The sequence below is a fragment of the Paroedura picta genome, chromosome 5 (assembly GCF_049243985.1).
Source record: "Paroedura picta isolate Pp20150507F chromosome 5, Ppicta_v3.0, whole genome shotgun sequence".
NCBI lineage: Eukaryota > Metazoa > Chordata > Lepidosauria > Squamata > Gekkonidae > Paroedura > Paroedura picta.
This window is the reverse complement of record NC_135373.1, coordinates 31,291,563-31,316,368: the sequence shown is the minus strand read 5'-3', so window position 1 is coordinate 31,316,368 and position 24,806 is coordinate 31,291,563. Positions and strand designations below refer to the sequence as shown.

Sequence of the window (24,806 nt, the reverse complement as noted above, 5' to 3'; positions counted from 1 at the left end):
ACCTTCACAAAGCTACTGCTTGTAAATTAAGCTGAACAATTGGAACAGGAATTCAAATCTTGAGTGGGGGGGTGGAATTATGCTAACATGGTAAATCAAGCTGAGGTGGCTTGCGGTTGAATGAGGCCTCTCAGTGCCGAAGGAAACTACCAGATGCTTATAACCTCTCGATAAAATTGAAATTTCTGCAATCTGGTACGACCCCAGAGTCTGGGGAGGGGAGGAGGCATCCACCTACGTAGTAGAGGGCTGCAGCATTGAAGAGGAGCTAAGACTTCTGGTTTGGTGGCAACAACCTTCCCTCTGGAGATCTGGGGGACCAGTCTCAGGGGCAAAGTATTTATCAGAGGTCAAAATTAATTTGCAACCACAGATCAGACAGGCTGGCAGCCCAGAGCATGGCAGGTTTTCCTTTCACAGTGAACAGTATGGCTTAGGTCACTGGCAGAAAATTATTGGTGTAGGAAGCTGCTTCAGCATCTAGTTTGTTTTTTTTTTTGTAATGCGGCTGCGCCTCACTCCTCCTTGGCATACCTTACGACGTCTTAACCTTTTAAGGCAGGGGTAGTCAAACTGCGGCCCTCCAGATGTCCATGGACTACAATTCCCAGGAGCCCCTGCCAGCATTCGCTGGCAGGGGCTCCTGGGAAATGTCATCCATGGACATCTGGAGGGCCGCAGTTTGACTACCCCTGTTTTAAGGGCTTGCTCGTGTCCCTCCCGTTTCTCGTCGACGGGCCACGCGACCACTTTTCGAGCCGGCTTCAGACATAAAACACACTCGGTTCCACATTCATGTAAAAGGTACCAGATTCATTATACACCGGGGGGAGGGGACCCCAAACAAGACCTCAAACTCAACCCAAACGTGTCATGAGCTATGGACAAGCTGTGGCTGTACAAGTCAACCAAAATAAAAAAAAATGGGTGAAAAAAATTCCTTTTATTGAAACTCAAAACTCAAAAAATATAAGATGCTGTAGTGTACAATATGTTACATGAAGCACGCAGAGGTGCACATTCAAGTCAAGTAAGAGCTCCATTTCCCCACCCCACCCCCAATCGATCTTGGTACCCTTAAGTACTTGTTCCATATACAATCATGCACAGTTAACTTTGCAAGAGGGAAGGGTCCCCGACCCCTCCATATTCTGTTAATTAGCACCGAAATATCAGGGTTTTGCTTCTTCGTCTTCTTTTCTTTTCTTTTTTAATGGGGGAGCTATCGTAACTCAGCCAATACTGTAGCCAGATGTCTTACATTCGTGGAAACTGAACGACCTAACCTAACCTCAACAACATGTGCACTGAACCAGTTAGCGATACACCCCCTCCCCCCCAGCAGTGGTGGAGGCCAATCGCCTTCCCCCCGCGCCCAATTTTCTTTTTTCTTTTTTTTTTTTAGAAAATAAAAACACAATGATTCATGAACTCCCCACACAAAGTTGGTCCGTTTTTTTTGTCGGAAAGAAGTCTATGAGGGGCGTGGAAAATTTAGATCTTTCGAGAACTACGACCGGTCGTAAATAATGAAGCTGTTTTAAGGCCAGGTCCCCGCAGTCTGTTAGCGCCTTGTCCAAGATGGCCCTCAGGGTTTCCAGAGAGGGGAGAGCGGGAGAGTCTGGCGATAACAGAGGCTGCATGGCCCTCAGCTGCCCGGGAGCTTTGGAGCCGCTGTTCTTCTTCGAGATGGTGGCCGCGGGGACGCTTTCGTAGGTGACCCGCTCCTGCGTGGTGGTGTCCCTTTTGGAGTCCTTCTCTTTTCCGAGCACACGATCTAGTCCATCTTGTTCGGAGGGCTTCCATTCTTCCTCCGCCTCTTCTTCTTCTTCCTCATCGTCGTCGTCGTCGTCCTCCTCCTCCCGGTTCTCGCTCTCTTGAAGGAATTTCAGAAACGACGACTCAAATCCCATCGGTTTGAAGGACTTGATGTCAAAGGGTTTGGGCGCTGGCTGCCTTTGCACCTTGTCTTTTGTAGCGGGCAGGAGAGGCCTCTTAACACTCTGCTGTGATGACGCCTGCTGCCAGTCGCCGGCATCCTTCTCCCTAGGCAGTGGTGTACCTGAACTAGAATGGTAAGAGCTGTTCTCCTGCCTGTCACCTACAGGCAAACCTTCTGGTGGGTGGGACGGTGACACCGCTCCACTGCTACTACTACAGTCTTCCGAACACCGAGTTTTTGAATTGTGGTTATGCTTTAAAGTGCCCGCATACGGAAAGACACCCAGCTCGCCAGCCTTGTCCCCCTTGGAATACACACCGTTTTTACTGCCTTTGCCGTCACAGCCATAATCCACACTGGGAACAAGACGTTCTTCGGGGTCACGCTGACACACGGGGCGCTCGGCAGGCTCCTGGTGGACGTCTCCGTTGGCTTCTGTCTTGGACCTTTCCCGTGCTTCTAAGCAGGCGTCACTGATCACGGTACCACATTCGACAAAAAACACAAGCTTATCATACTGCTGCTCTATATAAGCGCTGGGCACCTGGTGGGTCCGCTTATAGTGTCTCACAATACTGCTTTCCAGTTTCACCACCGAGTGACACCCTTGAAACATGCACGGGTACTGGGTTTGATTGCAATTGTCTCTGCACATCTGTAGGGCTTCTTCCCTGGTTCGGAAATTATAGAACTGCTTCCCTTTGTTTTTATTACTCTTGTCCGCTTTGTCGTGGATCCGTCTCCTTTTCTCACTCGCCCTGTGCCTGAGGCACTGGTCTCTCAAGTACTTTTGCTCGGCTCTGTCTTTCAGGTGGTTCCTTTTCTCTTTGGCCTCACCGGAGACGCCGTCGTAGTCGCTGTGCCTAAAATACACGTGCTGCGAGTAGCGGCTGTAGGTCGTGAACACTCTGTTGCAGCCGTTGAGGTCGCAATGGATTTCGATGTCCTTGTTGAGCTCGTCTTCCTTGGCGTGCTCTTCCATCAGGTGATGCTTCAACTTGTGAAAGGAGTAAAAGGCGGCGGGGCAACGGGGGTGGTGGCAAGGGAATCGCACGGCCTCGGTTTCGGAAAGCAATTTGGGGTCCTCTCCCGGTTCGAGGCTATGAAAGTCACTGCAGTGCTTGGCGAGGGATTTGGAGCACAGAAAGCGCTTGTTGCACTCCTTGAATTTGCAGACGAATATTTTTTTACATTTGGCAAGTTCTCGCTTGGTTCGCGCTTTGTCCTTCTCGAGACAGAGCTGCTCTTTGTTGTACTGGTGAACAGTCCGGTAGTGGCGAATCAAGCCCTTCTGGTTAGTGAAGGCAGAGTTGCAGTTTTTATTAATACAATGGAACGGCTTGTGGTACTTGTGCAAAATGTAACACAGGTTTCCTTTGGCAACGTTTCTTTTGCTTCCCCGGCCTTCTTTCGCTTCCAGGCCTTTTCTGTGGCTTTCGAGCGCAGACACTTTGGCCTTCTTCCTGGGCACGCAGCTGTCCATGTCATCATCGCCTGACTCCAAATCCGTCTCGGAGCTCAGCTCTTCCTTCTTCGGGTGACACTGCTGGGCCCCGGAGAGTTTCGCTGGGTCATCCAGCTCCTCCTCCGTGTTCGTATAAAGCGAAGACATGGAACCCGCCGTGCTGTTCAGCATGCTCTCCGTGCACCCTTCCAAGTCCTCAAAGCTGTCGTTAAACAATTTCTGAGTGGCCGTCACGCTGCCGAGTTTGTGTTTGTTTCTGTAATGGACTCTAAGGTGCGTTTTCCTTGTGAACGATCTCCGGCAAATGTGACACTTGAACGGCGAATAGCGATACTGGAACATGTTCAGTTGGAGCACCATCTCCTTGGAATAGTTGTGCTTCCTAACATAGTGCGTCAAGAGCGCTTCCCTGGTCACAAACTCGCACGTGCAGCCTTGGCGTTCGCAGAAGAATGGCTTGGCGGCCAGCTGGGTAAGGTATTGGTTTGGTAATTTGCCTCGGGGTTCTTCGGAGAAATGGTCTGAGGTAGAATCGTCTTCAGAGTTGGGGCACTTGGAGGAGTAGGACTGTAACAGCCTGGAAGAGTTCCCAATGTGACTGCTAGAATTTTTCAGACTTAAATGTTTCAAGCCCAAGAGGAGCTCCAACATTGAGTCTTCTGCACTCGACACTTTAGAATGTTCGCAAGGGGAAAATTCAGGGGAAGAGGGGCACAGTTCTTGCTTGAAACAGGGACTGGTTTTAGAACTGGGATTGCAGTCGACACTGCCTGGAGAGTTAGCCTGGATGTCCAAAAGGTGCCTGAGCTCCGAGCTCACCTCTCCAGCACCGCTGTTTCTTTGACCTTCACTGAGCCGGCCAAGACCTCGAGCCTTCAGGCCCAGCTTCCTCCGAGGTTTGAAATGGTAGGGATGAGCCCTTCGAAGATGCTTCTGCATCCCTCTGGAATTTTTGTATGTCGAGTCGCAGCCGTCAAAGCCGCAGGTAAACCGTCTGCCGTCAAAGTAGACCGCCACGTTTGAGTAGCGTTCTTTGAAGTTTGATGGGAGGAAGACTTTCTCGCGGGGGGACAGCAGGCCGGGAATTGTCTGGCCTTGGCCTGGTGTCTCAGTCAACGAAGACACGGGCTTCTCGCTCGAGAGAGGCGTAATGCTGCTGTCCAAGCTGCCGTTGCTCTTCCCATCTACCTCTTCATCCGTGAGCGGTTCTTGCTTAACGTCCAGAACGCCGTCCGAATTGGCAGGCCCCGACAGCAGACCGACATTCTCACGGACGCAGGCGTGGTCGGTTGGGTCGAGCCCTTCCGAATCGGAAAGGCAGGCGAGAGGGGGGCCCGAAACGCGCTCCTCACCCTTCGCCGGCGCCTCCTTCGTTTCGCCGTTGGAAAGATGCACGGAGAGGTGGCTCGTCAACTCCGCTTTCGAATAATAGAACTTCTTGCAGCCGGGGAAGCTGCACGTGTACGAGGCGTCCCGGAAATGCTGGGCTTCGTGGTGGTAAAGCTGCCCCAAGTCGCTGAACACGATGTTGCAGCCGTTCAGCTCGCATTTGTAACGCAGGTCGTTGTGCTGCTGCTTGTGATGCAAGAGCTCGTTGACCGAGTCAAACCTTGCGAAGCAGCCCACCGACACGCACATGTAGGGCTGAGGGCCGCTGTGCACCTGCTCGTGCTCCCGCAGGTGGAAGGCCGACATGAAGTGCCGCCTGCAGAACGAGCACTTCTCCCGCTTGTTCTTCATGTCCAAGTAGTGCATCGCGTTCTCGTCGTTGTTTTGGTGCTCGGCTTTCAGGTGAACGCTCAAGTACTTGAACTGCTTAAAGACCCTCGTGCAATCCGTGCCGGGGCACGGGTACAGGTCCCTGTCCTGCAGGTGGCAGCTCTCCAATTTGCTGAACGTGACGTAGTCGTGCGCGTCGCCTTGGGCTTTGTCACACGGCAGTATCGCCAGCGTCCGGTTTTCGCCCAGGGTTGCCGAAGCCATCCTGGACAGGCTGCTCTTGGCCAGCCGGTCCTTCTTCAGCAGGATCTTCTTTTTCGCCCGGTATTTTCGACTCGGCGGCATTTTCACGTGCTCCGCAATGTGCTTCACGAAAACATCCTTCCTCCTGAACTTCTTTATGCACACGGGGCACGTGAACATGCCGTCTTCCATGTGCATTTTCGAATGGTGCAGTATTCTCGCTTCTATGCACTCCTTTTTGCAAATGACGCAGAAGAACTTATACTGAAGCCAGCGCTGGTACCTCTCCGAAGAGCCAATGGGTTTTTTTACTCTTATTCTTCCTTTAGGCTGGTTCAGCAAATCGTGTCCTTCAAAGGAATTGTCTTCCCTGATGTCTTCGCATTCACTTAGGAGACTGTCTAGCAGTTCGTTTTCGTTCACGGACCCCACCTCGTTGCCGCTCAGATCGTCCTCAGATTCGGATACTTCTTTTCCTAGCAATTTGAGACACCGTCTCCTCAACGTCTTCCAGTCCCAAAATTCTGGGTCAAACGGCCAGTAGGCCTTCAAAGCCAGCAGGAGTTCGCAGCGGAGTGAGTTTGGAACTGGAGCGTTCTCTTCGTCGAATTTTTGATCTGGCTGCAAGTAAAGCTCTTCTAGTAGATTATATGCGTCCTCGCTCGGCTCAAGTAAAAACTCGGTGAGCTGGCAGGCTCGCCTAACCTCGAGGTCTTCGGGCAGAAGGCAAGCGATCGTTTTGCACACTGATGTCTTCATGTCATCGTTTTCGTTCGATCGGAGCTGAAGGGCCCTCACACATAACAGGATAGACACGGCGAGACCAGAGTCTTCTGCCTATGAGGAATGAGAGAAAAGAAAAGACACACATTAGTTTTATATGCAGGTATTTTAAAGAAGCCATCTAAAAAAAAAAGATGGGTGAGATACTTAGCCTTAGACATTTTGCCTAAGAGGAAGATTTTCTTTCTGTAGATTTTCCATAGGTGACATAGAGCTAGCCATATTATTTCACAAGGGATATCTCATTTTAATTTGAGGAGCTCTAGGGAAACAAAACCGTTCCATTTGGAAAACCCAGTTTTTCGGACTTTCCAGCCAAACAGGAGCCCCTTCGGTAACCACCCAAGGCCTGGGGCTTGGGAATGTGATGATGCCCAGTGGCAGTTGATGAGGAATGGGGAACTGCCACTTGCCGGCAACATGTCCGAAGGAAAGGCGGACTAGAAACAGGCAAACAGAATTTGGGACCCAACCGACTGACAACTTTTCCTTAAAAACATGCTCTCAGCCCCTTCCCCCAACTATATTTAAACAAACTTAAAAAATATATTTATACAAATACAAAAAAGTGTTCCCACTTCTTTTAGCTGCTGGATCATATTTTATTGATTGATTGCTCCTCTCAGTTACCAGCCTCGGGGCGGTTTACTTGGTCCAAGACCTCAATAAAACAGTAGTACATAAGATAAAAACCAGATTAAAATTATATGAGCCACAATTTGGCACTGTGGTATCAATTTAGTTAATTAAAACCAGTTTGTAGCCAGCAAATGTTAACGTATAAAATCCACACTCTGCCTCTGGGAGAGGATGGTGAATCTGTAGTTGGGCCTTCAAGGTATGGCGGTCTGACCATGGCACTGCATTAACTGCTATCAGATCCACCTCTATCCCTGTGGCAAAGATCGATTCCAGGGGCTGGCCTGCTTGATAGGATGGACCAGCGACAACTTGCAAGAGCCCCAGTGTGGCCATGGATGTCAGCAGATCCGGGCCTGAACCAGAGGATGGCCTCTCCAGATGGACACTGAAGTCCCCCAAAACAACACACATTTTGACCCCACCCCTCTCAGGACTGAAGAGCAAAGATTAGAACAAATCAGGAGATGACATAGACACATACTTCAGCTTGTATGACCCTTATCAGGAAGAACAAATGCTGCAGTGTCCGAGCAATGATGCCAAATTGTCGACAACGTTCCAGGAAGGAGTCTAAGGAGGGGTCAATTCTTCGTTGCAATTTGCTCCAAAATAAAGTCAGCTCCCTAGAGTTTGGGACAAGAAAAAGGCTAATCAATTACCGAACAAGCAAGCAAAGGGACCATATCAACTGTGCAATGGTGAGTCAGCTGGAAACATGGAGCTATCACAACACATGAAGCTGCCTTATACTGGGTCAGAACACTGGTCCATCAAGGTCAGTACCCTCTACTCGGACTGGCAGAGGCTCTCTGGGACGTGCTTTCGTAGCACGTCCTACCAGATCCTTTAACAGTCAAACAGGTTTTGTTAGCATACATAGGTTCAAACAGAAATAGTTGCAGGAGGGTAGCTGTGAGGGTCTGCAACAGAGAAACTAGATTCGAGTCCAGTAGCACCCTAGAGACAAACATGATTTTCAGGGTACGTGCTTTCAAGAATCAAAATTCTATTTGCGATGTTTATTCATTTATATATAATTTAATTTATAGCCCCCCACAAGTGTAACCGGCTCATATTGTTGTTGTTAGTTGCGAAGTCGTGTCCGACCTATCACGACCCCATGGACAATGATTCTCCAGGCCTTCCTGTCCTCTACCATTCCCCGGAGTCCATTTAAGTTCCCACCGACTGCTTCAGTGACTCCATCCAGCCACCTCATTCTCTGTCGTCCCCTTCTTCTTTTGCCCTCAATCGCTCCCAGCATTAGGCTCTTCTCCAGGGAGTCCTTCCTTCTCATGAGGCGGCCAAAGTATTTGAGTTTCAGCTTCAGGATCTGGCCTTCTAAGGAGCAGTCAGGGATGATCTCCTCTAGGACTGACCGGTTTGTTTGCATTGTGGTCCAAGGGACTCATAAGACTCATGGCAGGTAACAATTCCGTAACCCCATCATAAATCCCCCAACATAAAATCCCAATTCAAGACATTATGGCAGAAGAATAACCCCCCCCCCCCTTCCTGGCTCAACAGAAGGCGTATGAACACTTCGAGGGGTTATTAGGGAGCAACATGATTGTCTCTTTGGCTCGGTTAACCAATCATGGGGGGCCCCAGATCAGTGTGCTCTTCACACCATAATATGATGGCAGAACAGAAATGGAGTAGATATGCAGGTGGATGGTCCAAAGTTGTTATCTGTCGTAACAACAATTTAAAAGATACAGCTACCTCTGGGCTTCCATCTCCTACCAAAATTCTTTGCTATACTGACGCGGTCTAAGCTTCCTGTTCAACTACACCTGGTTCCTGCAAACTCTTCTTAACACTGCAACCTCTACCAATGCAATCGCCAAGCATGCTACAGAGGATTAACAGACCTCTCAAAAAAAATAGTTCACAACCTTAATTATTTTACCAAACTAATAGGAACACACCAGATTTTAGAGATTTGCATAGCTAAACTTCTAAGGACTAGGTGCAAAGAACGGAAACACTTACCAGGAGCAGTACACGTTTGCAGTCTGAAGTTGCTGCGTTAGGTACGTTGTGCAGAGAATAAATGCAGTCCGATCCTGCCCCTCTGCTTCCAGGTTGCATATCATATCCAGAACCTCTTTGCAGTCCACCTTAGCAATCTTTCAAAAAGAATTCAAAACCACAAAGAGTTGAATTTGAAGACTTATGTTTCTCTTTGCATACACCAAGCCTTTTACTGGCGCAATTCTTCCCCTCTCCTCCCCTCCTCAGCCTGCTGTTTTAATTCAAATCTCCTGCATGCAACAGTGGTGTTCATAAAGCCATGGGATGACAGGGCAACCCTGGCCATTCAGATCCATCCTGTAGCTTTAAAAAAACAACAACTACTTGAGTGGTTTACATAATGCACAAGATAGAAGTCAACCTATTAAAAAGGACTTGCCAAAGCAAACCCAAAATGGCTCATTGAGTTTTAAAGAAACACTGCAATCTACATTAATAACTTTGACCTCAACTTTTTTGGCAGTCAAGGCAAACAATGAGATCATCGAGTCAGTATCTGAGGGAAGCTAAATGGGTTCCTGTTTCTGAGAAAAATGGTAAGTCCTTCACACATGCTGCAAGAAATCTTGTTTTGGACTCTATATACAGCAGGGTAAAACAGAAATGAAGAGCCTCTTGTGGCGCAGAGTGGTACGGCAGCAGACATGCAGTCTGAAGCTCTGCCCATAAGGCTGGGAGTTCAATCACAGCAGCCGGCTCAAGGTTGACTCAGCCTTCCATCTTTCTGAGGTCGGTAAAATGACTACCCAGCTTGCTGGGGGGTAAACGGTAATGACCGGGGAAGGCAATGGCAAACCACCCCATATTGAGTCTGCCATGAAAACGCTAGACGGCGTCACCCCAAGGGTCAGACATGACCTGGTGCTTGCACAGGGGATACCTTTACCTTTACCTTTAAAACAGAAATAAAATGAGACAAATCATCCAGAGCTTCACGAGTACCCACGCCTGAGTCAAGGGATTATTCAGAATAGCCTGGCCTTGTCACGATTTCCAAGATTTTTTCTGGGAGGGACTACATTTTAGCAGAGAACTCCGGATCCCAAGATCATGCCTGTGTGTCCAGTAGCTGCTGTCTCCTCTGCAGGTAAACCTACCCAGCCAACCACCTTACAGTACGTATGTCCTAGCCTTGTATGTTGGAGGAGGCCACAGCAAACATCCCATGCTTATGGGAAGGTGCATCAGCATGACAGTTAAGCTAGCTCACTCCCCCTCTTAAATAAAAAAGGGACATTTTTAGCACCGGCACACAACCTTAACTGCCCCCACCCCCTTCTGAATTCAGCTCATGAGTTTTGTGTTTATATAGTCCTGGTCCCAGCTTTATTTTCGGCAGTTTGGGTGGCAAATAACCACCGCACCCGCTTCCTTACCTCCTTGATAGACTCCTCATTTGGATGCATGGAGCACAAGCACGTGATGTAGGCCTGGAGGAAAGGCGATATGTTTGAAATTTCAGAGGACTCTTTACATAGCTTGGACAAGGCAGCAGCCTGGGGAATGCAGTTTGTCTTCATCAGGTGCTTAATCCGCATCTGCAGGAAGGCCGGTCCTTCTCGCTTGATCAGCTCATTCACTAGGGGAAGAGAAGGCATTGAGGTATTACGGCTACGGGTAATGCATGATTATGTGTATAAGGCATAACAAACCAGGCAGGTAAGTAAGGCAGGTAAGTATCTTAAAAGTACCGTATATAATCGCATATAAGCCGACCCACATACAAGCCGAAGTACCTAATTTCACCACAAAATGCTGGAAAACCTTATTGACTTGCATATAAGCCGAGGCTGGTGTTTGGACAGTGGCTTTAGCACACCATACCCAACGGATCCACCACTGTAAGAAAGGAACCTCTATAAACCATTTTATTTCATAAGGAAGCTTCTTATACAGAAGATATTTCACCATGCTAAATTACTGTGACACGAATTAGGATTGGCAATCCAAAAGAAGAGGGAGGCACAACTTTGGGAAATTGCTTCTTTTGGGTTTAGGCAGACTTCTTCCTTTGGTGGAAGCCCGAATTTCTGCAAAAGATTGGCACGCCCATTTGACCAAGAATTCAGGACTTCTTCTACTTTGGAAAATGAGATATCAAGGCAGATACCTTACCATTATGTATCTATGCTCTACCACAGTGGTCCCCAACCCCCGGTCTGGGGACCGGGACCGGGACCGATCCGTGGATCAATCGGTACTGGGCCACGGCTCCTCCTCATCCTCCTCCCCAGCTGGTGTCTTGGTGACTGCCCTGCCACTCTGCTGCCGGCTCACCTTTGGTGCTCTCCAGCGGCCCCCGTGGCTGGGGCTCCCCCTCAGTGTGGCATTGTGCAGCAGCTGCTGGCAGCGCCCCCCTGTGGGCAGCGGGAAGTCAGGGGCACCAGTGGGAAAGCGGAGCAGGGGCTCAGTCGGCAGCGGCGACATCCCTTGGCAAAAGACTACCCCCCCCCCGGGCCTCAGTAAAATTGTCAAGCGTTGACCGGTCCCCAGTGATAAAAAGGTTGGGGACCACTGCTCTACCAAAATGTTCCCTGTCACCAAACCAGGTCTCATTTCATCCCTTGCTTCTAAAAGCCTTGTCCATCTCTAAGGTGTCCTTGATCTTGTCTCTTTGTGAGTCTTTAAGAGTAGCCCATCTGGAAGAAAGCTGGATCCATCTGGGGCACATCAGTCTGTATTATCTGTAGAAACCCTTAGAGGGCAGGTGAGAGCACTAAGCCAGAGTAAAATACTCGTCAGTAAAGGGCCCATTGATATGGCCCATTATCCTGGAAATTCCACATAGCTAAGTTGCTCGAAAGAAGAAGGGGACGACAGAGAATGAGGCGGCTGGATGGAGTCACGGAAGCAGTCGGTGCGAACTTAAATGGACTCCGGGGAATGGTAGAGGACAGGAAAGCCTGGAGGATCATTGTCCATGGGGTCGCGATGGGTCGGACACGACTTCGCACCTAACAACAAAGTTGCTCATATATTTATTAGAAGGTCGAGGCTGGCATGGCAGGTGAAGCTTTTATGAGGGCCATTATTCCAATCAGTCTACAAGCATTGTAAAGGAAAGTCTATAACACTGAAAGCTCATTGGAAGCCTAGTGACAATAAGACAAGTTACAATGAAACTGGGCAGGCTCCTTCCAATGGAAGGAACTTAACATGAACTCATTTGCCTAGGGCAGCAGTTCTCAAATCCAGGGACTGTGACCCGTCGAGGGGTCGTTCGGCTCTTTCCCGGAGGCCGTAGGGTGGCCGTGGCGCTCGCCTCCTCTGAGCTCACTGAGGCGGCGCGGAGGAGGCCAGCGCCAAAGCGAGCAGGACCGGTAAACTCTCCCCCATTTTCACAATCATCTTCAGTGATTGTGACTCTTCACAATATTTCCACTCTCCCACGTATCGGTTATCACACTGGCTGTGGGCTCATCATCTTTTGAGATCCTTACCCAAACGGGAGAGAGTTTAACCTGGGAACCTGTTTTGATTACGAACACTAATAACAATTATTTCGGATTACATACTGAACATTATTACAGAGGGAGTAAAATAGTACGGTATTGGACTTGAAACAGCCTGTGAAATTCCTATTTTTGCCTGGGGCTCCAGGCATGCTAGCAACTGCTCGGTGGCTGCTCGCTCAACTACCTTCCCCAGGAACACAATCCAAAACAAGGTAGTGGTGTAATAAAAAGGTACAGCCATACCCTAGTGCTGAGAAGCCACTCTAGCTGCCACTGCTCCAACCTGCTTGATGCAAGATATTAACTCAAACCTCCCAAACAAGTGTCACTCTACTAATTGTTCTCTAAGGCTCTGAATGAAATGTGAAGTTTCAGGGTACAAGAAGCATCAAATGTTGCACCGCCCCAATTTACGAGCAACTATTACTTTGTTCAATTCATCATCATTGCAAAACGCAGACGTTATCTACACCAGAACAGCGGGCAGAGCAATGCAAATGCAATTCTCATTCAAGGTGTGGCCTCAATATCTTACCTTCTTCTAACTCTACTGGCTGCTGTGATATAATCTTAAATAGAACCGGGTTCTTCCACACCCCTTCTTCAGCGATGTCAGCCAGAATTTCGAGGCTGCTGTCTCCATACTGAAGCAAAGCATTATGAGAATCCTATAAGAAACACACACAAAAAAGTGGTGGTGGTGGGGATTTAGAATTTCTAGATTCCAATTAGAGGGTTACTGCCATTTTAGTTGGGCCCCTTTCCCCATTGGTAGAAACAGAATGGCAGGAATTTTATTTAATACACCTGTCGTTCTTTGGAGTATTACTTCTCTTTGTCGCAATATAAAATCTTAATGCTGAAAATCAAACACATTTGACCAATGCACAACATTCCAGGCTGTACAAGATGCCTGTGGGAAGCCCACAAACAGCCCTATACTGAACTTTAAAGTCTGTACCCAAAAGGCACTCCAGAATTTGCATTGCTTGACATCTTTGAACCTATGACATTGCCTGATACCAAGCTACACTACTGGTCCCTCTACCCCAATGTCACCTTCTCTTACAGAGAACGATTCTCCAAAGCCTCAGAGTGAGGGCTTTCCTAGCCCAGGGATTAGAGATCCTGGGGAAGGAGAAATGTTGAAGGTTATTAAACTCACAGCCAAACACAGCCAACTTGGTGTAGTGGTTAGGTGCAGTGACTTCTAATGTGGCAAGATGGGTTTGATTCCCCACTCCTCGACATGCAGCCAGCTGGGTGACCTTGGCCTAGTCACAGCCCTGGTAAAAGCTGTTCTTACAGAGCAGTCTCTCTCAGAACTCTCTCGGCCTCACTGGGAGTCTGTTGTGCGGAGAGGAATGGAAGGCGATTATACGTCGCTTTGAGAATCCTTAGGGTAGTGAAAAGCGGGATATAAAAACCCACTCTTCTTCTTCGTCTTCTAATGTTGAGCTACAGGCTCACCTTTTCTCCCTTTGTACTACTGCTTACACTTCCTTCCCTTCAGGTTCTTGCCAAACACCCTGTTCGAGAAAAGGGCTGCTGTCATTTAAAGGTTTATTATGACCTAACTGTTGTGCTCTGCTGGGTCAAAAGATGTTGCACAAATTAAAAATAACACAGTTGAAATGATAACTCCGACAACAAAAGTGACAAAACCATCCACAAAAAGGTAAACCAGCAGTGACATATAAAGAAAAGAGCTCCACTGGTTACCTCCAAATGCTCTGCAGGGCAGTTACCTTAATTGCTCTTTAAACTGCTCTTTAAACGCCTGAAGGAGCAATTCTCCTGGAAATAGGCCTGGGGGCCAGATTCCAGAACATGTGGAGAGATTTAGGGAAAAACCCTACTGTAAAGTGTTGGGGATCTTGTGTGAGCAACTGTGCCCAAGGCTGGAGGAATGTGCTCTCTCCAGGAGGAATGCTTCTGCAATGAAAAAGTGGAAACGGGATCCAAGCTGCAGCTGCATGTCCGGAGAGCAACTGCAGAGGCTTCCTTGCAACAGACTGCAAGGTGATTCCCAGGTGAGGGAAGCTCATAGTTGTATACATGAGCACACCCAATTACTCTCTCTGTCAGGCACAAAACAACCTGAGGGCTGCCTTTAGGAATAGAATAGCATCTACCAGCAGGCTGCTTTACAAGCTCTGTATTAGTTTGTTCCCTGTCCTCATCAATCCATCTTTTTGTTTGAGTGGATGCCATAAGACTCTAAGCCAGGGGGCATTTGCTGGCAAGGGTTCATGGGAATTGTAGTCCACGGACATCTGGAGGGCCGCAGTTTGACTACCCCTGCCTAAGCTATACAGACAGAAAAAAAGAAAAGAAAAAGAAAAACACACCCTGAGAGGTGCTATCCAGGATTGTTGAAAGAAAAGACATCAAGAAGAGCAAGTCAAGCATGTATTCTCAACTCTTAAGTTACATCATTTTGCAGCTGAGAAATGAGATTCCTTTCCCCTTTATGAGCCTCCGCTAATTCAGCACTCAAGCAGACAAATACTTAGAGAGGCACTCAGTAAAAGCGGATAAAAGAGAAGGTATCCTCTCCCTCCTCCACTGGGGTTGCCTCATCATTTTCTCTCTTCAGCTTTTCTAATTTGTATTTTAACCTTGAGCAGGAATCTGTGCACTGGCCTCCTCCAGCAGACATCCCCCAACTAGGGCTACACTCCCACTGCCCATACAAAAATACCATCATGTATCTAGCTGTAGTACGGTTTGCATTGGCTAACAGATGACTGTATGGATGCATGACTGGTGCATGGCACATACAAAAAACAGCTCTGTGTGTGTGTGGGGGGGGGGGAGGGTCCAAAATCATAACAAGAGGAAAACATCAGGAGTGGAAAAATTAACAAGAACAACACAAGACCAATACACAACTTCCAGCACAAGCAGACCGCCCACCCCCCAAAAAACCTGATGGCTTTGGGCTGCTTCTAACACAAAATTCGTTGCTAAACCTTATTTGGATTTGCAAATAAGTCAATTAATTGAAAGTCAGGCCATTAAGTTGGCCTCTTCCAGAAAGTGACAGAAAAACGTATGAATTCTCCCCACGCTCTTTTTGCCATAAAATCACAGCTGACTTATGGTGACCCTGTACGAATTCCAAGGCAAGAGGGGTTCCGATGTGGCTTGTCACTGCCTGTCTCTATGCCTTTGGATATCTACCATACAAATACCAGCCAGGGCCAACCCTGCTTAGCTTCCGAGATCTGATGAGCCCAGGCTAAGATGGGCCATCCAGGTCAGGGCAAAGCATCCACTCAGACGTCAGCAAATATGGGAGGAAAAAAGGCTATTGCATTAATGGAACCAGATCTCACAGGAAAGCTGCTTTAAAAGATGCTCACGACCCCGTTGCGCATTAAAGGTACTGCAAAAAACTGAAGCTCCCAGCATGGTAAGGCCCAAAGCTCAGTGATGCTAAGCCACCATAATACATTTCCTCCGAAGTGACATCCGAGCTCACAAAAGCATTGTCTCTCGAACAAAGACGGGGATATGTTTCTATGCTGAGTTTTTTTATGTTGCTCAAGCAAAGGACGACATGCCAGCCTTGTTCATCTGGGTTTGGGATGATAGCTGTTGAAACAGCAGACGCCGTTGAACAAAGGTACAAGGCACACTCACCTGTATACACTGAAACAGCTTTGATAATGGTTCACACTGCTCTTCGGTTTCAGGCACAGAAAGCAGTAGTTCAAAACAGCTCCTGCAAGAAACAGCCACAGTGCTTTTTGAGGCTTGTTGGAATTACGACTAGGAAGAGACATACTAATGCTGCTACTGATCCAAAAAGAATGTGCTGGGAGAACGTGTTGTTGAGATGCAATCAGGTCATGGCGACCACGGGCCATTCCAGGCAAAAGATGAGCAGAGAAGGTTTTGCCACTGCCTTGGAGGGGAAACTGGAGCCGCTACTCATAGGAAGGCAACAGCCTCTGTGCACCTCTTGCCTGGAACATTCTATCAATGGGGTTGCCGTGAGCTGGTTGCAACTCAAGGGCATGTTCTTCCCACATGTAGGAAATACACGGCCATGCAGCTCAGCAGTTCCTGTTTTACTTCTGCGCTGCTTTTCATAAAAAGACCTTCACAGAGGTGCAGACTTGTGTTAAGCAGTAAGGCTTGAAACAAGAAAGGATCTGAGCTGCACAATGACCACTCAAAAAACCCCCCTGCATTTCCCACTTCTCCCAGGAAATGCATTTAGAAGCAGATGTACTATGCACAGACAAGGAACAACCGACATTAATGCTTGAGATTCATTAAAAGGAGTGAAGAATTGGTTGCAAGATCAATGCTGTCTCCAACTCCAGGAAAATGTTCATTTTTATCGGTGAAGTATTTCGATTGTTTTTCTGTGAGCGCCTTCCAAAGAACTTAGGAAAGAGCGGGGGTGGTGGGTGGGGAGAGGTTTTCCCCTAAGATTCTTCCCCCTCTTTCCCACAGTAATTATTGGGGGGGGAGGCTATGCTGAAAGAACAGGCTGTCCCCTAGATCCGGGTCTGGTCCGGAGGTCGGCTCGTCCACATGGACATTGAAGTCACCCAAGACAATGAGTCTTCTACAAGCAAGGCACAGCAAAGGAGTTCAATGGAAGCATGCTATCGGAGGCCAACCCTCCCTCCCTCTAAGCTTCCCCTGATCAATGGAAAGCTGGCACGTGGCAGCATTTAGATTATTGGACTAGGACCTGGGAGATCCAGGTTTGAATCCCTACTCTGCCATGGAATCTTGCTTGGTGACTTGGAGCCACTCATAGACTCTCAACCTAACCTATCACACATAGTTGCTGTGAGGATAAAATGAAAACAAGAACACTGTAAGCCACTTTGGATCCCCTACTGGGGGAGATAAATGAGGTATAAAAACGGGGCAAATAAAAACCAAATATCCATTCTCCCATTGAAATTATCCAGTTGGGAGATTTATTTTTACTGAACATGCTGCAGTTGAACCCCCATGACTTTTGGAAAAGGAGAGAGTATCAATCATTCCTAGTCTATTTTTATTTTCATATTTTGGCTCCCACAAAACCTGCATAGTCTCTTGCCTTTACTAATACAGGGAGCATTGATTTACATATCGAACAGGGATCTGGGAAATATCACATAGAACTGATACGACAACCTCTGATACGTAGCTTTTGTTGCTGTATAAATGGAAACCATCATACTTACAGCACCAGCCTGCCAAGAACCAGAAGAACTTCTTCGCAATCGGTAGTCAAGTAAGGTCGGGCACCGGCAAAGCTCTGAATGGCGACACTGTACACTTCCAGAAGAGGCAAGGCATGCTCTGAAGCACCCCGGTTGCCGGCATATTGTAGCAGTGTCTAAAAAGAAAAATAGATAATTAGCATAACGTGTTTGGTCTCAACCTCAGAAAAACAACGCAAACAAAAGCGGCTCCTTCAAAGCAAGATTCTAATTATACAGCAGAGGAAAACCCGCAAAACGAAGGAACAGGAAGCATGTCACGCTGCTCTTTGGGCCTTCCTTAAGTGCCAGTGCTAATTACTATTATTAACCAACTCTTAATAGGGTTTTTTTTTAAAGCACCGCTACCTGATAGCTGTACATAAAGCCACTGTGCTAGAGGAAAGGTTTGTCTACGGGCAGTTAAAGACACAATACCTGCACTCCCACAGTGTTTTGTACCCCGAAGGGAAATGTTGCACAATGAAGACTGAGCACAGAATCCTGGGGATACACCGTTTGCATCCAGCCAGTTGTCCTGACCAGACAATTACACTGAAGATGGGATTATATCTAAATATCAAAAAGATCAAGATCAGGGGTAGTCAAACTGCGGCCCTCCAGATGTCCATGGACTACAATTCCCAGGAGCCCCTGCCAGCAAATGCTGGCAGGGGCCTATGGGAATTGTAGTCCATGGACATCTGGAGGGCCGCAGTTTGACTACCCCTGATCAAGATCATGACAACTACTGGCAGTAGCACAAAAGTCACGACTGACAACGAGAACATTGAATGTATTGACGATTTCATCTTTCTTGGCTCTATGATCAATCAAAGTGGTGGATGCAGCCGGGAAATCAAACGGCGAATAACACTGGGCTGGAACGCAATGTTAGGCATGAACCAAATATGGAAGAGTAAGGATATCAGCCAGCTTGGTGTAGTGGTTAGGAATGCGGTTAGGACTTCTAATCTGGCATGCCGGGTTCGATTCTGTGCTCCCCCACATGCGGACAGCTGGGTGACCTTGGGCTTGCCACAGCACTGATAAAGCTGTTCTGACCGAGCAGTGATATTAGGGCTCTCTCAGCCTCACCCACCCCACAGGGTGTCTGTTGTGGGGAGAGGAAAGAGAAGGCGAATGTAAGCCACTTTGAGCCTCTTTCGGGGAGAGGCTGGCAAGAGCTTTAATTGCAGCCAGGATGCTGGGGTTCTGCATATCGGCCCACTAGGAGCAATTCCAAAGGAGGATGACCTTGCAGGCCTGTGGAGATCCACTGCAGGTTCTTTCAGGAGGTGATGCAAACAAACCCTAGTATTAGGCCTATCTTCAATGGATGGCTTGGGGCAAGGTAATCTACACAGTAGAACTTGGTGATAAACAAGCTTTAGCACAGTGGTTCTCAACCTGGGGGTTGGGACCCCTTTGGGAGGTCAAATGACCCTTTCACAGGGGTCGCAACAGGGCGAGCAGCTTGGCCGGGAGGGCACCATCCACACGACAGCCTTGTAGGGTAGATCGAGATAGAACGTTTGTCTCTCTGGAGCAGCAGAAGACAGCGAGATCGGCATAGTGGGACAAGAGGCAGAACTGAGCTGAGAAACTCCAGGGGAAAACCAATTTATATACAATCCCAAACAATGGATCTTCATGCCATTGGTTAGTTTTAGTTTAATTTCTGTGAAAGAACCCTGGTATAATTGTGTGGTTGGGGGTCACCACAACAGGAGGAACTGTATTAATGGGTCGCGGCATTAGGAAGGTTGGGAACCACTGCTTTAGCAGCCCAACAGCAGAGAAATTATGCACAACTTCAAACTGTTTCTGACCTTCAAAGCCCCAAGCAGCTGGAACCTGACCCTACCAATGCAACTACATTGAAGTTCCACACCTCCCCCCCATGCTTGTTCCACACTGCTCTATCCGAAATGTATTGATTGCCAACAAAAGTCACGGCCCCTTTAGTGCCTTTGTTAATGTGGAATTCCCCATCAAAACCAACTTGCATCACTCCAGTTGGCCTTTGAAAACTAGGTCGAAACAGTTTTACTGCAGAGGGCAGTGTTGGTTTGATTGAACTACTGATTTGATGGCCTTTTAATAGTCAGCAGGCTTTTTTTTAATTCTTGGAATGCATCCTGCAGATTTGGCTTTGTGCAGTAGAACAGCGGCCCCCAACCTTTTTAAGGTTGGGGACCGCTAGCAGGGGTGGTAGGGAGAGGGCGGCCCAGCAGGCACAAATGCACATGTGTGACAGTTCTGCGCAAACGCACATGCGCGAAGCGGTTACGCAAGCGAGTTTGCTCTCACCGGCATGCCAGCGCCTACGTCTCCCTCCACACAGCGCGGCACTTGCTAAGCCCTGAGCGAAGGCCCGGCGAGCACCGCATTGCGGGGAGGGGGGGGGGGAGGGAGGCCCAGTAGGACAAAATGTCCTGGTCTTATGGGAGAAGGATCATTCACGGTGAGTAACCTATGGTTGTCCTGTCTGTGAGACAGGAGGGCATCTCGGTGGGATCTGAAAAAACAGTGCTTAAGCAACAGATTGGGTCATCGCCTTTTAATCTTCGATCACTTGTTGCTGGACACGACCCTCGGTTCTGTTTGCAGAGCTCACTATGTGGAGATTGTAATGTCTAATAAATATGGAGATGTTTGATCACACTGCTGCCCTGCAAATTTCCTCTACCGATGCTGTCCTGGCAAGACCTGCCTTTGTGGATGAACTACAGACAGAGTGAGAGGTGAAGCTGTGTGGGGGATGGGTAGCCCCTGTACTCTGTATGCCTAAATGATGCAGGTCTTGATACATTTGTTTATTGCGGCATTTGACATACAAACGCCTAGGTTTGGTAGAGACACTGCAATAAAGAGAGTACCGGATTTGCGAATGCCCTGGGTGGAAAGGATGAACAACTTAATAGCACTTCATGTCCCTGTTGTAAGACATCCCTGGGCTCTACTGGCCCCTTGGGGACAGAGAACATCTGCTGCTCATCCTCTGACAAGAAATTGTTGTCTGCCCTGCTTGCTGACATTCTGGGCTATGCCAGTGCCTGGTGTACCACCTAAACCTTCCCCCCCTCCCACCAATGCTGCTCAATTGCAACACAGCTGAAAATGAGAGGCAGAAATGGGAGGGGGGGGGCAAGAAGACAAATTAGTCATAATGAATGAGAAAATAGATAAAGTTAGAAATATAAAGTAAAAAAAACAGAAAGAGTAACCTAGTCAAAGTGCTCTCCCTTTCGAGGCAGGAAGAAAACTGGATAAGGAGGGCATTCCCCACGAAGAGACAGGAAGTTCAATTTAATCCTGCCTCCCTCAAGGAGAGATGGGAAACACCCATCAAGCTGTCCTCTTGACCTAGAAGAAGAAGGGGTGGCAGAAACTAGGAATGGCCACTGGGTTTTCTAACCTCCTAGGGAACAACCTGAAGGAATAGGAGGGGCTTGCAAGTCTGTTCCTTCCTAGTACCATTTTGACTTCTTTAGAGGCTTGAAGCAAACAGAGTTAGACGTTTTATCCACTGGTGCATCTTTTAGTAGCAAGGCAGTATCATGAAATTCTGGGGTATATGGAAAAATATACAACAAGAGAGTGAAGTGCTACCTACTGAAAGCCCAATCTGTCCCTTTGCATTTTGAGTCAAATAATCCCAATGCACCAAAAAGCATGAAATTGCCAAGATACTAGCAGGGCCTTTTCATAGTCCAAGATGCTGTCCTAAGCAGTAACAATGGAAAGAAAGTTTTCCATTGAAGGAAAACTCTTACAATGATATGTATTTTCCAGAGGAATTTTTTTCCATCGGTAAGAATTCAGAAAACCAATTAATTGACACAACAAATATGTGCAATGCCAGTCATACTGAGCAATATCAAAGTTTCTTCAGGTGACTACCCTTGAAGGCATATACACACACACACTCAGTTTAAAAATATCATGCACAGACTCAAATTTTCAACTGTACTAAGTATGTATCACTAACTTGTTTCCTTCCTAACAGAATACCTCAACAACTTCAGTTTGCTGGAAAAACAGTTTGAGATACAGCACATTAAAAAGGGGCTTAAGTCTATTTACCATTCATAAACATTTATAGCAGTCTGTTTGCTAAACTTTACACTGCTCAGGGTAGCATTGGCAATAGCCATATTTTAGTAGTGGCTACATAACTTCCATTATGGTTTCCAATCAACCAAGGTGTCCGACAAGAATGGACTTCGTCTCCCTGGCCATTCAATCTATATGCAAAGTCTATCATAAGCTGAACTGAAACAGAATCAATTTTATTGTACAGCCATACTGCACAGTATGTACAGTACAGCCGTATTGTACCATCTTTACAAAGTACAAAAAGACAACCATAAGCAATAAAAGCAGATCACTAGACAATAGCACATGCCATAAAATCCATACAACAGAATATCACAGATAATCAGAATCAGCCATCGCCCTTCACTTTAGACCTTATCTGTCTGCAAGAGTAAACTGTTTGCCAGAGCAAACAGTGCAACCCTATGACAAATGTGTGGATTGTTGTCAGACAATAGAAATCAATCACCTTTCTCAGAATATGGCATGCCAGGGGCCATCGGGGGTAATACACTAAGATATTTGATTTTAGGTTCCACAGAAGCTACAGTTCAATATATGGCTCTTATATTTCCCCTTTGCCACAGCTACATAGGTATTACTCACATGGTTGACCCTGCAGCATAGCTATGCAGTGACCAGTGAATGGAATCTCAGGTGATGAAAACCATCCTCAACCTCAGGTGTATCAAGTTAACTGTTGTGATCATTTTCAAAGTATTTGAAGACAGGAGCTAGTTTGATGATATAATATTGCTCCCATCTATTAGAGCAGTGGTCCCCAACCTTTTTCGAGCTGGGGACCTGGGGAGGGGGGGGGAGAGGGAGGCGCGGGTGTGCCGGCGGGTGCAAACACGCAGGCACGGAGCTGCCATGCCTGTGCGTTTGTGCCCGCTGGCATGCTGGTGCCTGCGCCTTCACCACCTGTGGCGCAGTGAGCACCGCACCACGGGGGGTAGGGAGGCACGCCCGATGGCGCACTGGCGCCCGCTCCCCCCTCCCATGGCCTGGTACCGGTCTGCGACCATTGGGGTTGGGGAACACTGCACTGTGACAGGACTTCAAGTACTTGAAAATGGCTATCATATCACCTCCAATCTTCTGACACTTTACCTGTTCTCTAAGAATTGTGAAAAATAATGCATAGAGGTTCAGAAATTACAACCACAAGTTTTTAGGACTCTTGGATGCAATTCATCTGGCCCAGAGGACATAGTTTCATTTAAAGAAACCTAGGTGCTTATGGACTACCCCTACGACGATCCTAGGCTGCAACTCCCATCCCTCATCATGTGATATGATTTTGACACAATGAGCATGATTTCCCTTGTACGAGAAAACTGAGGAAAAGCAGGAACTGAGCAGTTCAGCCCTTATGTCAGTGGTTCTCAACCTTTGGGGGTCAAACGATCCTTTCACAGGGGTCACGGCAGGGTGAGCAGCTTGGCTGGGGAGGTGCCTGCCACTGTTGCTGCTTCTCCTGAAGGTGCCCACCAATTTATATACAATTTATTTGCAATCATGAACAATGGATCTTCATGCCATTGGTCAGTTGCAGTTTAATTTCTGTGAAAGAACAACATGAGGAACTGTATTAAAGGGTCGCAGCATTAGGAGGGTTGAGAACCACTGCCTGATGTCCTTACTCTTTTTCTTATGTTGAACATAACTAACAAATTTTTGTTATTGTTGCATTTAGCATTTCTCGCTAACCTAAGCTAATACTAAGAGTTAGCTTTTCTAACACTCTCCTTACAAGCATTGTTTTTTTGTTTAAATTCATCCTTGGTTATAAGGCCCATTTTCTAAATGAGTCTTTTTTATATTTTGAAAACTGCTTATGGAGCCACCCTGACTTCTTTAGGCTCCTCCCGTTTTTCCTTCTCAAGGGAATTGTTTCTGACTGTGCCTTCAACATTTCACTTTTAAGAAACTCCCATCACTCTTGAACTCCCATCTCCTTAAGTTTTTCTGAACATTGGATTCTACCCAGCATAACTTTTAAGTTTGTTAAGATGTGCTTTCCTGAAGTCCACTCTATATGTCTGACTATGTAGTTTTTCTGTCCCCCAAGACTGTAAATTCCAAAATCACATGGTTACTACTATCAAGTGTGCCCACAAGTTTCACCTCATCAACAAATTCCTCCCTACTGATGAGAATTAAGTCTAAAATTGCAGACCCCCTAGTTGCCCACTTCACCTTCTGGGAAATGAAGTCAGCAAAACAATTGAAGAATGTATTGGACTTTTCATTTTTAGCAGAATTGGTCTTCCAACAGGTATCTGGATAATTGAAATTACCCATGACCACTACGTCCCGCCTCTTTGAAAACTTTGTAATCTGGTCTAGGAGCATCACATCCAAGTCTGGACTGGTGGTCTATAGCAGGCCCCTAGAATAACACCACTATTATTTCCTATTCGTTTTATTTTTACTCAAAGACTCTCAATTGAACTTCCATGGTCAGATACATGTACTTCCTCACAAGTATACACAATCTTAACATATACTGCTACTCCTCCCCCTTTCTTTGTCTGTCCCTTTTAAATAAATTGTGCCCTATAATCCTAATATTCCAATCATGAGTGTAATCCCATCAAGTTTCTGTAACGCATGCTAGGTCATAGTTCTCTTCCTGCTTGGTTCTTCCTGTTTGTTTCCCATACTCCATGCATTAGTGTAGAGACATGGTAATTCTTCATTTGCATGACCCAGGGTTTTAGTTTTTGAATTTACATGTAAGTTGATGGTCCCCTGCATATGTGCCATTCCCTGTAAATCTGCAGGGTTCCCATGTACAGTTATTGTCATCAAACTAGGTTTTGAATTTATGTCTCCCACATTGGATTTAGTTTAAAGTCCTCCTCACCAGGTCTCCTCACACATTTTTCCTACTTTTGTGAGGTGCAAACCATCTCCTGAGAGAAAAGCTTCATCACGATACCATAAACTAAGGCCCAAAAATCCAATTTTTTCATGGCAACACCGATGATGTAGTCAGTCATTATTTCTCTTTCCCTTCCTGGGCTACGGCCATGTCTAGCAATTTTTGCCGCAGCCTGTCCCTATCCAAGGAATCAAATGCTAATTCTAAATCTATAAAGGCTAAATCTATAAAGGCTACTTACAAGAGCTTTCATTGGTCCTTTGGACCAAGTTGCCAAAGTAAGCAAAGTCTGACAGTTTCTAATAGTAAA

At 47.1% G+C, this 24,806-nt stretch overlaps 1 protein-coding gene across 1 annotated transcript in view; it reads right to left on the bottom strand.

The window, feature by feature from the left end:
• Positions 1 to 928: 928 nt before the first annotated feature.
• Positions 929 to 24,806, bottom strand: part of RLF (RLF zinc finger) — a 36,534-nt gene continuing 12,656 nt past the window's right edge. The window contains exons 2-8 of the mRNA XM_077337088.1: positions 17,488 to 17,642; positions 15,935 to 16,016; positions 12,822 to 12,954; positions 10,208 to 10,410; positions 8,790 to 8,926; positions 7,276 to 7,417; positions 929 to 6,206 (exon numbers count right to left, since the gene is read on the bottom strand). Of these exons, the coding sequence (XP_077193203.1) occupies positions 1,425 to 6,206; positions 7,276 to 7,417; positions 8,790 to 8,926; positions 10,208 to 10,410; positions 12,822 to 12,954; positions 15,935 to 16,016; positions 17,488 to 17,642 (5,634 nt within the window). The 3' untranslated portion in view covers positions 929 to 1,424. The remainder of the gene's footprint in view (positions 6,207 to 7,275; positions 7,418 to 8,789; positions 8,927 to 10,207; positions 10,411 to 12,821; positions 12,955 to 15,934; positions 16,017 to 17,487; positions 17,643 to 24,806) is intronic.